Genomic DNA, 15,130 nt, shown 5'->3' with positions numbered 1-15,130 from the left:
CATGGCAAACAATCATTTTGCATTCCTGCAAATAAAATTGTTTTATACTGTAAGCTGGAGGCGAGTGTAACTTATTTTTGTAATAAAGTTTTTATTTTTTTTATGTGTCATTAATATAAATGTGTGTTAGTACAGAGATCTTCTGGTTAAAAACTTAGAATCGCACACATTTCAGTATGTTTACTTGTATTTACATAATTTTTAGACTAGTGGTTGCCAATAGCCTGTATGTTTCACATTAATGATTTTTTTTTTTTGTTATCTTAATAAACCATTTTAGTATGTTGTATGTCAATTACTGGGATAGCTGGGACATGAAGTGTAATTTAAAATTGTCAAGTATTCATTGGAATATGTAAATGTGCCTTGCCAGTTTTGAACTTTAGACAAAGTAAGTGAATGATGGTGAAATGACTAGTCGATGCTTAAGAGATATTTGCTACCACAGTATCATATACTGCCCTTGCTAAAGTACCTTTTTTTTTTTCCTGAAATTTGAGCAGAAGAATATACAGTTGCATTAGCTTCTGAATTTTAAAATATAGTGATAGGACATTAGGCTTATGGAAAGTGGGTTTGCTAATTGTAGCCTTAAGTATAATTTTGAATTTCAATGTAATCCTTGGTGCTGGCACTCCCAGTGCCAAGGAGTTTAAATGCTCCCTTCAAAGAGGTTGCCATGCCTACTGGCACTTTTACTGTCATATGGTTTTATAAGGAACACTGTCAAGGTGTGTAAACCAATTTTGAACTTGTTACAAAAGGAAAAAAAAAAGAAATAACTGGGGGCCAGAGGAGTGGGGAGGTCCTCAGATTTCGTATTCTTGAAGCCTCTCCATTGCTGAAAAATAAAAAAATGCTTGTGGGATCACAAGTGCTGGTGACCAGCTCTTAGTCTGGAAATTGAGGGGTGAGGAGGGAGGGGGAAAGTATTTATGGAATTACAACAGTTGACGCAAGTGCATAAAAACATTGATATTAAAGCACTACATGTGTTGAAATTGTGGATAATATCCTTAATTTCAGCTCTGGTTTAAGGAAAAAAAAAGCATGGGGGACTATAGGAAAAAAATGTCAAATTTGACAGGAAACTTTGTTTTTAATGGGTTGCAAGCAATGGTGAGTGAGCAAAATACCAAGATCTTGACAGTGTTCCCTCTAATTATGAACTCAAGCCATTATAACTTTTAAAATTAAATATGATTTGCACTGTTCTGATATTGGTGCAGTTTTTTAGCAAAATGATCAGAAAACAAAATTGCATGTGGTGATTAATGTTGTGGGGGGGAAAAATCAAAAAAAAATGTTACTTGGAAAGCTTTAAATTTGGTTTTGTAATGAGAAGCTCTTCAATATTAAGTATGGAAACATTGCTGAGAATGGGCAAGTGCATATACACACCATCAGTTGGGTTGCACTGGGTGTTGGTAAACTTGAAATGTTTGACAGCAGCAAGGCTCCTGCTGCGGGGAGTGCTTTGGTGACAAAGGAGCATAAAATGCACAATTCCTTTGGCGTGTTGAAGGCAAGTGCTGACTTAAACGCGTTCTGCTGCCCGTGACCGTTTGCACCGTAGGTTTTCTCTGCTGACACTGCCCGGCAAGGACTGAGCGGAGCGTAGCCCGTAGCGCCACGTCGGTCCGTAAGCCGTTCCGGAGCTCGAAGCCTGGCTGAATTTCATACGAAATCGGGAACTTCTGCTGCTTAACACTTCTGGTTTATAAACACTCCAATACACAGCTTTTTAAATTATACTTTTGTTTTAACATTCATTTTTGTTGTTTAATGGGATTTCACGTAGGACATACAGCTGTGAGTTATTTTTTTTAATGGACGGCTATTGTTATGACCCAAAGTTTTAAGTCTTCCGTTGTAGTGTTTGGAGGAAGGCTGTTGTTGTAGGTATACTAGGAACAACTTTGAGTATATTAAGAATTTCTGAATTTCTGCATCATACATCTCTCGGATTATCTAAGTATCGTCCTAAAATCTAAAAGAGTAGCTGTTCCTGGCAGGGGTGGGAGTATGATAAAATCTAAAGCAAGCTTAGCTTCTTCTCAAGGTAGTTTTCCAAAGTTAATATTTCAGGATAGAAATGTTATTTTTGGCTGCAACTTCTTTCCCTTTGTGCCTTTGATAGTTCTTGCAGAAGCTTCGTGTGTTCAGCCTCACCGCTCTGTTGGCGCTTCTGTAAACCAGCGAGGGGAGACTTTTATACAAGGGCATAAACATTTGGCTTTTAATTATTGTTTAAATAGCATGTGCTGAAGTTGATATATTCCGTGAAAATAGGAGTGTTACTCCCTCACTTGCATTAGTGACAGCTTAGTAGAAACTTCCAGTTGTTCAAAACGCAGCAGCAAGCATCAGCAGTCGGTGCTGGGGGAGACGAGCGCGCTGGGCCGCCGAGCGCGCCGCCGGTGGCCAAGCCGCGGCCGCACGCGGTGCCCCGCAGCGAGCGCCTCGGCCGGCCCCGCGCGTGCCGGGAACCCCGCTGCGTCCCTGGGGCTGCTCGTCAGGCTGAAGCGGCGCGTGGCAGTGGGTGAGCGCGTCTAGCTGGAGACTTCTTGGTTTTTAGCACGGGTGAGGGGGAGAGAAGGATAATTTATTGTCGCTTGACAGCACTGTAATTCATACAGACGTACAGCTTCAGAGAAGCTCTGACGTTGAACTGTTATCTGGGAGTCTGATGAAAACTGTTCAAGTGTTCAATTACACCTTTCTTACAAACTCCACAGGACAAAGGAGTCTTTTTTTTTTTTTCTTCTGGTTTACATCAGTTGTTAGTGTAGACTGAACTACCATGAGGGCTCGCGTGTTGGCTGGAAGCTGGAGGGAGGTGATGGTCTCAGGTAATGATTCCTTTCGCTTGCCGAGAGATGGTGGGGAGATTTTTCTGCCAACTTACTCGCTTTGGAATGGCCACCTTTGAAGTGGATGCTGCATGGCTTAATTCATCTGGGAACATCTGGTTGCATTCATGATTTGAAACCATCTTTGTGAAAGCTCCTTTAGACTATCAGACTTCCAGGTACATAGCAAAAGCCTACCAAAAAAAATCTGAAACATCATCTGTGGCAGCATAGGAACCACAGTAATGGTAGGTGGGTAAGTAAATACAAGGTGAATATTTGAAAAGTGAACTTGTTATTCTCTCACCTGATACAATGTGCTTCCAAGGATTCTTTCATTCCTTTGAGCTCAAAATTTGCTCTCTGCTCCAAAGCCAATACCCATTTTGTGGTAGCCATTCATATAAAATGAACAGCATCAGAAATCAGGATTACTTCTATTTATAGAGTTCATGTGACTTACTATTGCCTGCTAGTATTTATGTACCCAAGAAAAAGAAGTGGTGACGAAATCCTGGTATGGGGTCATAGAATCATTAAGGTTGGAAGGGTCCTCTAGAGATCATCTAGTCCAACCCCCCTGCACACGCAGGGTCACCTAGAGCACGTGGCACAGGACTGCATCCAAGCGGGTTTTGAAGATCTCCAGAGCAGGAGACTCCACAGCCTCTCTGGGCAGTCTGTTCCAGGGCTCTGTCACCCTCACTGTTAAGAAATTTTTCCTTAAGTTCCTGTGGAACTTTTGGTGCTTCAGTTTGTGGATCACCACCAGTATGAAAGTAATTTAATGTGGTGGTTGTGTCAGCTTCCTTGCACATTCTTCAGGCTTCTCTTATATGCCTCAATTTTGATATTCCAGTACTGGTTAATTTGTGATCTGTTATGCCCTCCTCCTTTAGCTATGAACCAGAACACTTAATTTCTTTTGTCCCAACTAAAACAGCCTTCAAGTCATTACTGTACAATTTTATTTTTCTCATTCTATTTTTTCTAGTTTTGGTCATTAGCCTGTAGAAGATCCAACCTTTAGTCCTACTCTGTAGATTCCTTGCATTAAGGAAGTCATGAAATACATTCTTCGTTTTACTTCTTACCAGTAGAATTGCTTATGCCATTTGAAGATAATTGAAGATAATTGTAAGTAGAAATAGACTTTTTAGCACATAAATGGCTTCCAGAGCCTAAACTCCACATTAAATATCTTGCTGAATTGACTCTTCATCTTGCAGCCATGAGGAAAATCAGGAAGGTGGTAGGTTTTTCAAACTGCAACTTTGTGTCCACTTCAGTGGGAAGTGAATTAAATGTAAACTGATAGCGGTTAATCTGTTCAGTACTTAAAATTTTTCAAAATGCTCCATAGAGACTTAGTTGATATTTTTATTTTATTCTGCTCACAGATTAGCAATCGGAGCAATTAAAGGGATTACGCAGTCAGTCACTGAAAGAGTCAGGATTTGGATGATCATCAGGTATGGTTTCTGGTTCCCATCGTAGCATTTCTACTTTTGCACTACTATGTCAAATAACTACTGTGTCCAATAACAGATGCTGTTTTTTTCTCTCTTCAGGAGTATGAAGAACACACCTAATTCTCTCACTAGCGGTAGTTATTAAAAACAGTAGTTAGTGAATGTTGTCATTTGGGGATTAAAAAAAAAACTGCCTGTAAAGGAATTCAACAAAGGCTGTTTCACAGATAACCTGTTAATGCATTAAAAATTATATTCTAAGTGTCATTTCAGCATATTTTATGGTTACAAGCTTGACCGCTGCTGTCAGTGAAGCCAGATGCTATAAAACACCTTTATAACTTTGAGCTCCCTTCGAGGAGCTAAACACCCCAAAATAAATTCCCCCTACCAAGATGTAGATGTATCACACAGTTCAAAGGTGACTTAAATCCTCAGTACTACTGCATTTAAGTAGCTACTAAAGGGCTTTTCCTGGCCCAAGGTATTCAACAAATAGTGCAGCGAAATGTTGCTCATCCAGTGCAAATGGCTTCTCTAAGGGATTAACTTGCTTCTGCATCCACCATTACCAGAATTCTTGTATTTTGTGTATATACTTAAATTGATATTTTAGCAGAAGACAGCAGCAATTTTCACAAGAAGTCTGTACTTGTGATTAGTACTTCCATTAATGAGTGCAGTTGCAATGTTACTTAAAGGGTAGTGTCACTAGAGGGCTTTATTCAGATTAACACATTTTTGTAAAAGTGTAGGTGGTTTGTGCTTGCTTTTAAGTGCTACACTTAAAAGTTACTCTGAAGAAAACCATAGCATGTACGTTCCTTCAAATTTTGCAAAATTTCCAAGTGAAAAAGTATGTTGCAGATTTTATGCTAACAGAAAATTAGGCTTGAATGATGAAGGTGAACTGGCACAGCCTGCCTCAGAAAACATTAGAGGTGTCACAAGTTTTAGGTCGCTTTAAGCTCTAAAGGGAGAACAAGGCAACTGACTTCATGTAGTTGAGAAATATGCATAACTTTGACCCATTAAGCGCTCACAAGGTTAGTGCAATATCTCTCTGAGAAACTTCTTGAAAACTAATTTCAATATTGGGTTAACTCCAGTGAGATAGGTCTCAGGTTAAAGCTGGAAGAATCTGGAAGGCTTTAAATATATTTGATTTTAAGAAAATGTATTATTTCCTTTTTTGTGTTTGTGTGTGTGATTTGCAACCTGTTTTTGCATAGAAGTAATCTCAGTGTGGGAATCGCATAATAAATGATACTTTGCATTCTTTTTAATGGCATGCTAGTGTGAAAAACACATGGAATTGATTGTTTATTTTGGTGTTTTTGCTTTCTGAGTGGTTTAGGTGATCGTCTCTTATGGGAAGTGTAGAGTTTTGTTTTAGCTCAACCTACCTTCAGTGATGGCTTATGTGTGAAACAAGCTGATTTGGCACTGAAGTGAGTTTAAGGCTTACCTAATTTGAGCGTAGAGTTAGCAAAGAAAAACTAGAGAAGTAACTGATAAAGGTGGATGATGGTCAGCTCCTGCTTTGTACTGCTTAAAATCATAAAGTGTTTTAAGCATCTGTTAGATTTCTAAATTCCTTTGAATCAGCCTGTTTCTTCTATTCCAGTGGTGTAACGTATCCACACAGATTTGTCAGTAAGTAATGTGGTGTGGTAATCTGCATGCTGGAGAAAAAGCACATCCAAACAGGAAGATGTGGACTTCAGGTAACCCTCCTGTTCAAAATCTGTGTGCAGTTTGACATGGGAGCAACCGTGAGCTTAGCAAACGTGTTTTAAGGTAAGATGGCTGGGCAAAGTTAGAGCCGAGCAAGATGTGAGAGGTTCCTGTGGTCTCTATTCGGTTCTGTGAAGAAATATGAGCTGCCCCTGGCACAGCGTGTTTTAGCATTCCCGTATCCAATACGAATTGATGTGTGGAGAGAGGGACGAACCAAAATGAAAACCTATCTCTGAAAGGGCTTTAGGGAGAACATTTAAATTTATGTGTCCCCTTCCAAGGACATGTGGCTTAAATGGCATGCACGTGTTCTGTGTCTTGAATTCTTGGATACAGGACAAGGATGAATGTGCCTTAAGAGAGTGGCAGTTACTGTGAGGTAACACTTCTTTATTTTTTTATCTTTTTCTCACCAGTGTGCAGTTTGTTTACTTTTGGGCAGTGCTTCTGAGCAAAATAAACATGCATCATAGCTAACCTGAAAGAATTCCAAAGTTCTTGGCTCAATCAGTATTGGATAATCAACATCATGGTATTTATAGACCCATAAATAAAACACCTGCAAAAAAATGTAAATAGAATTGCAGACTGGGACGTTTGTGATGTTGCTGCACTGCCGGGTGAGTGTGCACTTTAATGGGCCTCAGCTGATAAATCCAGACCAGGTCTTGACACAACTGACTATCCAGTGTGCTCATCTTGAGACGCCTGGACCTCTACCCCTTAGCCATATGTAAAATTGATGTGGAGTGATCCTAGACTACCCTATTAAAGTAAAATTGTACTTAATGACTGAAAAAAACTTCCTTCAAAATAGTTTAAAAAAGAACACAGCCTTGAAGTCTTGACTCGGATATCTTGAAGGACAGAAAGTCCTGGGGGGTGGGCGAAGAAGGGGAATATATTTGCCTATAAATACCTTGGGGTGGCATTTTTCTTTTTTTTCTTTTTTTTCTCTTTTTTCTTTTTTTTTCTCTTTTTTCTTTTCTTTTTTTTTTTTTCTCCTTTCTTTAGCAATGATGGCAACCAGGAAGATTTCCCCTCAGAGGAATACAGAGAAAATATTTTAAAAATTGACCTGAATAGAATGTCAAATATTCCATATTTGGGGAAGCTTCATGGAAAACATATCTTTGTCTCCCTCCTGGAGGGGGAAAAAAAAAAAAAAAAAAAAAAAGTAATGTGATAGAACAGTTGGAAAGAAATCATCAAATCATCTACCAGTGGGCACAAGAAGACCATCAGGTGTATCTTAGCTAAGCTTCTGGCAAGATATACACGTGTTGGGGTTGCAGGCAAAATAGCTGAAGAAACAGCTTTCTCAGCAGACCACAAAGTGGGACAACTTCATTTACCCAAGTTAGAACATGGTGGAATCTTTTCAGCTGTTAATTTCTCTGTCCTTTTCCTGCAAATAGCAAGTAGACGTATATATGTATATATAAAGCTGAGACACTATCTAGCAGCTGCCGTCTGATGTGAAAGGAGCTCTCAGACTGCTCTGCAGATGATGGGTCTTCCCCTTCAAGTCAAGAGCAGAGACAGGATCCTTGGATTTCATGTTAAAAGGTAAGAAAATTCTGTCCTGGCTGCCATAATCATGACCACTTTATCTTAGTGGAAAATTCAGAAGAAAGTAGAAATGCATCCAAGAGAACTGAAGAAGTCTTTTAACTAAAGTATCCCTGATAGGAAGATAACTTGAAATACAACAAAGTAGAAAACAAGCTATGAAAACTGCCACTCTGCTTTGTGCTGCTATTTCAAATGCTCTGTTCTGGGAGATAGGTGAAATTCTACAGCTCAAATCTGCTATTTGGAAGTGATACTGTCTAATACCTTCAGCTCCAGAGAAGTAAGAGACAGTTTTGAATATCTCATGTATTAGGCTGCAAATGCTGAACGCTTTTCAATGCATGCAAGGAGTTCTTCCATCTCATTTGCTACAACATACCTTTGCTGCCCACTCCCCTTTTAATCCCTTAATGGGTGGGCTAAACTAGGGCAATGAGAAAAAATAACTGGTTAAGACTGTTGTGGAGCCGACAGCATCTCCTAACTGAGGGAACACAGTATTGGCTTCATTTGAATGTCTTTTGATCCAGGGAACCAAAAGAGATAGTTAGGTGTCCCTCTTAGGAGCCTGTTGGCAGCCAGGGAGTGGTAGGACTGGGTCTGCAGAAGATGGGCTCTTGCAGATTCCAAGCTCAGGACAGTCCCAAAGAGCTCCTAAGTACAAAGGGATTGGCTAGGATGCTCCTGTGTTTGTGCTGAAACCCAAGGAGTCTAGTTAAGAGACTCCAGTTGTTTCTTTTTTTCCCAGAGGAGTGTCTAATGCAAGCCCAGCATCCTGAAAGAGAGAAGATGCTGGTCATTCCTTTCTCAGGATTATGTGGAGACTTGGTGGGCTGGCAGCCCGGAGAGGGTATATTTTGCACTGAAGGTGGCCTTCGCATGTCAGAAATGGAGGCACCGGTAAAGATCAGTGAATGCTTGGAAAAAAAGACATCTTGAAGGCAGCTGAAGAGCTAGGAAATGACGTCGTTACTGCCAGCCTGAAGATTGCTATTCTTTTTGCTTGGTTTCCTCAAGTTTTCTTATACCAGAAAATACACTTACTGAAGTGTAAAGTGACTTTTGTTATAAGGCTCCCAGGTGCAAAAACCTTTGTCAGGTGAAAAGGTGGGAAAAAGTTGAAAAAGGAAGGCTGCTTGGAATCTGGCAATGCAGAACATCAGGTGACTTGGACAATGATGTGGAATGTGTTTGCCAAATTTCAGTTTGGCAGGATAACACTTATCAAGAAGAAATCAGGTTTCGCACATGCTGAGTGCTGATGATCAAGACAAAGACAGTTGGTTTCACGGAGGGGTTTCAGGGAGAGGTGGTTTTCTCTGCAGGCAGCGCACGGCGCGTGACGAGCAGCATCTCCGAAGCCTCGGCAGGAGATGGGAGTGTTGCTGACGAGAAGCGCAGGGGAGTGAGGAGCCAGTGGAGACTGATGCAGGTGCTGAATTCTTGGTGAAACTCAGGTAAGCAATTTTGCACTCAGACAGCTGGACTAAGCATGCTAATATGTTTTTCCTCTGCTTCCAGAGCAGCTTCTCCTTATGATCCTTGGCTTCTGTTTTGCTCCTTTCTCTGTGCTGACCTTTAACTATTGCCCTGGGGATTCAGGGACAGAGAAGGGAGACACTGATGTAGTGTGACCTTGACTGATCCTCCTGATCTAATGAAGAAATGAAAGGGAAGACGAAGAGCAGGGAGAAGAGCTGGGCACTGGTCCCCACCACTGAGGATCCCTAAATGCATGGGCTTGGATGCAGACAACCCACCACAATAGGACTGCACTTGAACCTTTAGTTTACCCTATCCAAACTGGATGATAAGGATCAGTGGAGAATTTATTACCTATGTTTTCTAAAACAATTTCTGGTTTGCTTCAGAGTAATACTGAGTGTTAGTAATAATCCCCCATATAATCTCAGATTTTAATAGCTCCAGCTATGATGTCTTTTATAGCTATCGTGTCTTTCCCAGCTAAAATGCTAGCTAGTTAAGTAGGTGAACTTGTTTGTGTAATATGGCACAGTACCATTTTTCTGTTTATTCCAACACTCCAAGAAAAATGATTTTGTCTGGACTTGGAAACTTACGTATCAACTGTCTGGGAGAGAACAGACGACACTGATCAACTGTGAGCTGTAAAAAACACCCTTGGCCTTGCAAAGCTTGGTACGGAGCCCCACTTCTTAAATTCTCTGATTAAAGCTGCCATATTCCTCTTACTGTGGAGCTTAATCATGAGATGTGTTCTCAAGTTACCCCACAAAATAAGTAACACCAATAGGTTGCTCACGTCCTTCAAAATGTTGTTTTCAAAAAGCTTCAAAATTCAACCTCGTGAAGAATAACCCTCTGTTCGTGCACTTGCACAGCCTCATTTTGTCTGTGGCCATAAATCAGAATTGTTTTGCTCTTTTCAGGTATTCCACATTCTCGCCAGGAAAACTTAACGTTTACGTCCCGTTGTTTTTTTTATAATCTCTGTAACTGTTCTGAATTTTTTTCCCCTCTATCCAGGAAAAAATGTCAAATTCCCAGTCTACATTTTCAGTAAACAAAAAGTAATTAAAACAGTATCTTACACAGCTGGTTCTGTAACAATTTCTGTAAAGTGGCTGATGAAAGACTTAACTGACATGTAATCAAGTAATTTTCTGAGGGTGGTAATTAATGGTGATTTATTTCTACCCTGCACTGCTTTTAAACACTTCCTGTTGTCTGAGAAACTAATGGTTCAAAGTAAAAGCCTCTCTGTGGAATCCTAACCTGGCTAGTGAGTCCCTGTGATGAACGTACATATCACCACAACTGGATTTACAGGAGTAATGTCACTAGATATGGCATACAATATTAGCAGAAAGTCTGCTTTCTGCTAATACTTTTCTTTTTCTGAAAGTTCTATTGATGGAACTTCTTGGCTATCTGAACATTTCAGGAGGATCCTTTATTCCCTTGGGCCAAAAATAATTTTAAGGAACAACTTGAGGAGTCATCAGTGCTACTAAAATAAATAGCATTTCATGGGCTGTTTTGTTCCCTTTGCTGCAGCACCTCCCTACGACATTACTGCAGAACGGGATATAGTAGAGCTGGAAAAGGACAAAGAGGGGAAAATATAAGATGGGCAAAGGTGCAAAAGTTACTCCCATGGAAAGAACAATTAACTGGAGCAGGAATCTTCACTTGGGAAAAGGCAGCTGAAGTGGACAAAGAGTCTGTTTAAGATCATAAGCAGCACGGATGCTGCATAGGGAACAAGTTTTCATTGTCTTTCTAATGAAAAACGTTAAGTGAAACAGACACATGGATGCTCAAAGAATTATCCTCACTTGCACAGTGTAATTAAGCAGCATTAAGTCCTTTCTGCGTGATTTTGTGGACGTTAAATGCTCATGGCTGTTCAAAAAGCAACTCGCAATTCAGGAAAAAATGCCTCATTTCCTTCTCAGGGAAGGAAGGACAAAGGAAGAACGAAGGAAGAACAACCTTCTCGGGTTTGTTCCCAAACAACAAACTGGAGAATGTCTCTTGTATCAGATAAGTGTCTCCCTTTATTTTATACCTCTTCCTTGATTTCTTTTTTAAATTCTTATTTTGCAGGCCTCTCCATTCCCCATAGTCTGTAACTTTTTCTTCTACACATCCTGCAGCTCTCCCCTCTATGCCCGTCTGCTTTCACGCTCTGCAAACTGCCAGCTACAACAGGAAAAACTACTTATCTTGATCTCTAATATCTCAATTCTCATAATTTAGTTTATTAAAAAAGTGTTCAGAACAATCCTTTTAATGTAATCATTGGAGAAAGTCTGGCATATACTAGTATTGCTATGAATCTTTTTGCTTTCTTCTTTGGAGCCAGAGTTTCTCAAGCTAAAACTGCCCTGAACACATTGCCATTTTCTTTCTTCTACTTCATGCAGGTTTATCCAAATGGACTGTGCTTGTCTTGGTGAAATTAGGGCCTGCTCAGTATTTCCTCAGTGTCTTCTCCTTTCCCCAGCATCAATCCAGAGGGGAACACTAAACCAACCCCTTGGATAGTCTCTCACTTGCTGTAAGTTTTCATTTAAATTTCCTTACCAGAAGAGGTTCCTGGCCTTTTTCTCCCTGAAGATCTGGATTCTGCCAGGTGCCAGTCAGCTTAAGTCTAAGGTATCCATTAATGCTTAATTTTCTTAGTATCTGAATCACCATTTTTTGAGCTATCTGCTAAGTAATTAAAGAAAAAAAAAAACTAAATATTTGTACTTACAGGGATCTGAATTTGATTTTATTTGATATAAATATGGGGAATGGTTAAAGCTCTCCTTTCCCACATAAAGTTCAATGTAGTTTCTGAAAGTCTCGTCAGTATCTGACTTCCCTTTCTGTTGTTGTTGGGAAACAAACCTCAGCTCTGTCTCGCAGCTGACCTGACCCACCTGAGCAGTCACAGAAGGAAGGGTTAGGATGCATCCGCAGTGCCAACAGTGCTGGCTCCGTGGCAGAGAAGGATGGGATAAAGCAGGTTGTTGTTGTGTCTGCCCAGCAGATATATAAATTATATAAGCAGACTAACCAAAAAATCTAGTATAAGCAAAGCATACAGACCTGCTGAGGCAGCTTATGGCTATATATAATTGTAATTCAGGGGTGGTGAGGAGGTGTTAGAAGAAAACTGGATTTAGTGTTATGAAGCTAGAATATTGCAGTTGTGTAATGAAATGTATGATTTTTCCACACCAAAACACTCATCCCCACCCCCTTTGTAAGTTCATACTTACTGCTGTAGAACTGATTTTGTAAACTTAGGGAAATCACACAGCTTTTCAGATGACAAGGCACAAGTAGCCCCAAAAGTGAATGTGAACATTTTAAGGTAAAGATGCAATTCAAAGCAACGTTGCCCAACGTCCTTTACCCAGGACACAAATGGAAGCAGAAGTTTGACTTATATTCCAGCCTCCTACTGGTTCATTGTGCAGGTAACGTCCTGTGGTGTTTTGACAGCTCCATGATGGTGTGATGAAGTATTTTAAGAATTATAGTGTTTTTTTTTTTTTTTTGGAAGCTATTCCTTCCTTATTAAATTATAGCAAAATAAATAAGTTGTGAATAAAGTAATAAGGCAATAAATAGAGTGTTTATGAGGAAAATTAATTTCCTCTAGATAAAGGCTGCACAGAAATTTGCTCTTTATATACACCTTATTTTTGAAATGGAAGACACAAGCAATGACATGAACCAACACTGTGCAGAGACGCTTAAAGAAACTCAATCCTGCCGTGGGCTTTTGCCAGGCTCTGAGAAAGGTCAGCATGCTGAAGCCAAACCAGAGCATTTGACCTGCCCCCGGTCAGGGGAAGTGCTGCATACTGTGGCAAACACGAGGGAAGTGTTCGCCTGGGCGCTCCTTTTGGCTTTAGTTTTCTAAATCTTTGGTGCAGGAGTGTTTTATGTGTGTTTGCGTATTGTTTGCCTGTGTGGGGCTAGTGGAAATAAACACACAAAGCAACACCAGCTTCTCCTGATGACTTAAAGCAGCCACTTCTAGTCAAGCGGGTTTCTTTTGCATTTGTAACTCAAAATTCCTATCTCTAAATAGAATTTCCCAGGCCAGGGTGGTTGAGAGCTTTTATTTTGCACCCTGATCTTCCCACAACCACCGTGTCCATTAACGTAACGTGGCGCCTCCAACGTGAGCCGTGCTGAAGGCATTCAAGCCACTGGAAAGCTCGTGACTCCTGGGACACCTGAAGGCTTTTTCATTAAAGTGAACTTGGCTTCAAATTCTACGTCCCTGGCACTAAGCTACATTCTAGATGTAGCTAGATGCAGCCTGAAGTTAGTCTGCATGTTCTCAGGTTCAAAGGAGGATGTTTCCTCCCTGTTCTGTGTCCCCGGTTCCCTTTCTGTACGCAGTTAGTGACATTCGAGGTACGTGTGGGGCTCCTGACGGCTCAGTGCTGCTGTCGGTCACCACGCCAGCAGGACACCCCTGCCCTCCTGTGCAGTGCACCGAGCAGCCCCTCGCGCTTCGTAAGCGCCCGCTCCGCAGCGCTGCTGTTCACAGGGCCCAGCGCAGTGCGCGACACAGCAGGGCTCAAACGCAGCCCGGCCGCGGCGCGCTGCGTGCGGGACCATCTGCCCGCGGAGACCAGTCTTCCCTGGAAACGCCACGACTGCTTTTATTATTACATGATTTTTATTTTTTCTCCCCCAATTTGGGTACAGCTTCGTTCTGCTTCTCTCTCCCCTCCAGGCGGCAGGGGCCGCCCCCCTCCATGCCGGGGGGGACGGGCGGCAGGAGCCGGGCAGGGGCCGCCCCGCTCCATGCCGGGGGGGACGGGCGGCAGGAGCCGGGCAGGGGCCGCCCCCCTCCATCCCGGGGGGGACGGGCGGCAGGAGCCGGGCAGGGGCCGCCCCCCTCCATCCCGGGGGGGACGGGCGGCAGGAGCCGGGCAGGGGCCGCCCCGCTCCATGCCGGGGGGCACGGGCGGCAGGAGCCGGGCCGGGCCGCCCAGCCCGGCGCGGAGGGCGCCGCCACGTAGGGCTGCCCCCGCCGGCAACATGGCGCCCGCCGCGCCCCCGCCTTCCCGCCCCGCCGCGTGACGCCGGCGCCCACGTGGCGCCGGGCGGCGGAAGCGGCGCCTCCCGCTCCGCCCCTGCGCTCCCGGCGCGGCGGCGGCGGCGGCGGCCTGGGCCTGGGCCTGCGGCTGGGCCGCGGCGCGGCCATGCGGTGGGTGCGCGCGGCGCGGGAGCGGCTGCGGCGGCGCGCGCGGGGCGCCGCGGCGCTGCGCGAGACCTGCCGCCAGTACCCGCTGTTCTGCTGCCTGCTGCTGGCGCTGGGCGCCGCCACCCTCCTGCTCAACCGGTAACGGCCGCGCGCGGCGCCGGGGCGGGGCCCGGGGCGGCCGGTTCCGGCGGGGCGGCCGGGCTCGGGCTACCAGCCAAAGAAATAGCGGTGTTCGTGCGTGTGCACGAGCAGAAGGGCCGTGCCGTGCCGTGCCGTGCCGTGCCGGCGCTTCCCCCCGGGTGACGTTTTCTTTTCCTTTTGAAGGTATCTTCACGTTTTGATGATCTTCTGGTCGTTTGTGGCTGGTGTTGTCACCTTCTACTGCTCGCTAGGACCAGATTCTCTCCTGCCAAATATTCTTTTCAATATAAAATATAAACCTAAGGTAAATTATGCCCGTTCATGGTTTCACACGTTCTTTAAGCTTTGTATTTAAAGATAGCTATGGACATAACTGCCATATTCTGTCGCCCCCATATCTATTCCACCCAGCAGATGTGGATAGTATTTTACAAGCAGAGTTAGACAGAAATTATGACATAAATGCAGTTAATATCTTCTTATTAAGGACTGTCTGACAGCAGGTGTACTCGTATGATGAATAAAATCTGGGTGTTTCATATATTAATGCAAAGTCCCATCAGATTGACAGCGTGTCTGTAAAGATTTCTATTAGGAGTATTTGTGGATGCTATTTTCTAGCCATCCACTAATTCTTCACTTTT

At 43.0% G+C, this 15,130-nt stretch overlaps 2 protein-coding genes across 3 annotated transcripts in view; both read left to right on the top strand.

The window, feature by feature from the left end:
* SYNCRIP (synaptotagmin binding cytoplasmic RNA interacting protein) overlaps positions 1-1,754 on the top strand; it is a 23,774-nt gene extending 22,020 nt beyond the window's left edge. For both annotated transcript variants that reach the window (XM_010218845.2, XM_010218844.2), the window contains exon 11: positions 1-1,754. This exon is cut by the window's left edge. The gene's annotated coding sequence lies outside the window, so the exon portion shown is untranslated.
* Positions 1,755-14,343: 12,589 nt separating this feature from the next.
* SNX14 (sorting nexin 14) overlaps positions 14,344-15,130 on the top strand; it is a 46,239-nt gene continuing 45,452 nt past the window's right edge. The window contains exons 1-2 of the mRNA XM_088519777.1: positions 14,344-14,483; positions 14,670-14,790. Coding sequence (XP_088375903.1) covers positions 14,344-14,483; positions 14,670-14,790 — 261 coding nt within the window. The remainder of the gene's footprint in view (positions 14,484-14,669; positions 14,791-15,130) is intronic.

The sequence above is a fragment of the Tinamus guttatus genome, unplaced genomic scaffold (assembly GCF_059628265.1).
Source record: "Tinamus guttatus ecotype Peru unplaced genomic scaffold, ASM5962826v1 Tinamus_guttatus_pri_ptg000070l, whole genome shotgun sequence".
Classification (NCBI taxonomy): domain Eukaryota; kingdom Metazoa; phylum Chordata; class Aves; order Tinamiformes; family Tinamidae; genus Tinamus; species Tinamus guttatus.
The sequence above is the reverse complement of the archived record's forward strand: the minus strand, read 5'-3'. Positions and strand labels throughout refer to the sequence as shown.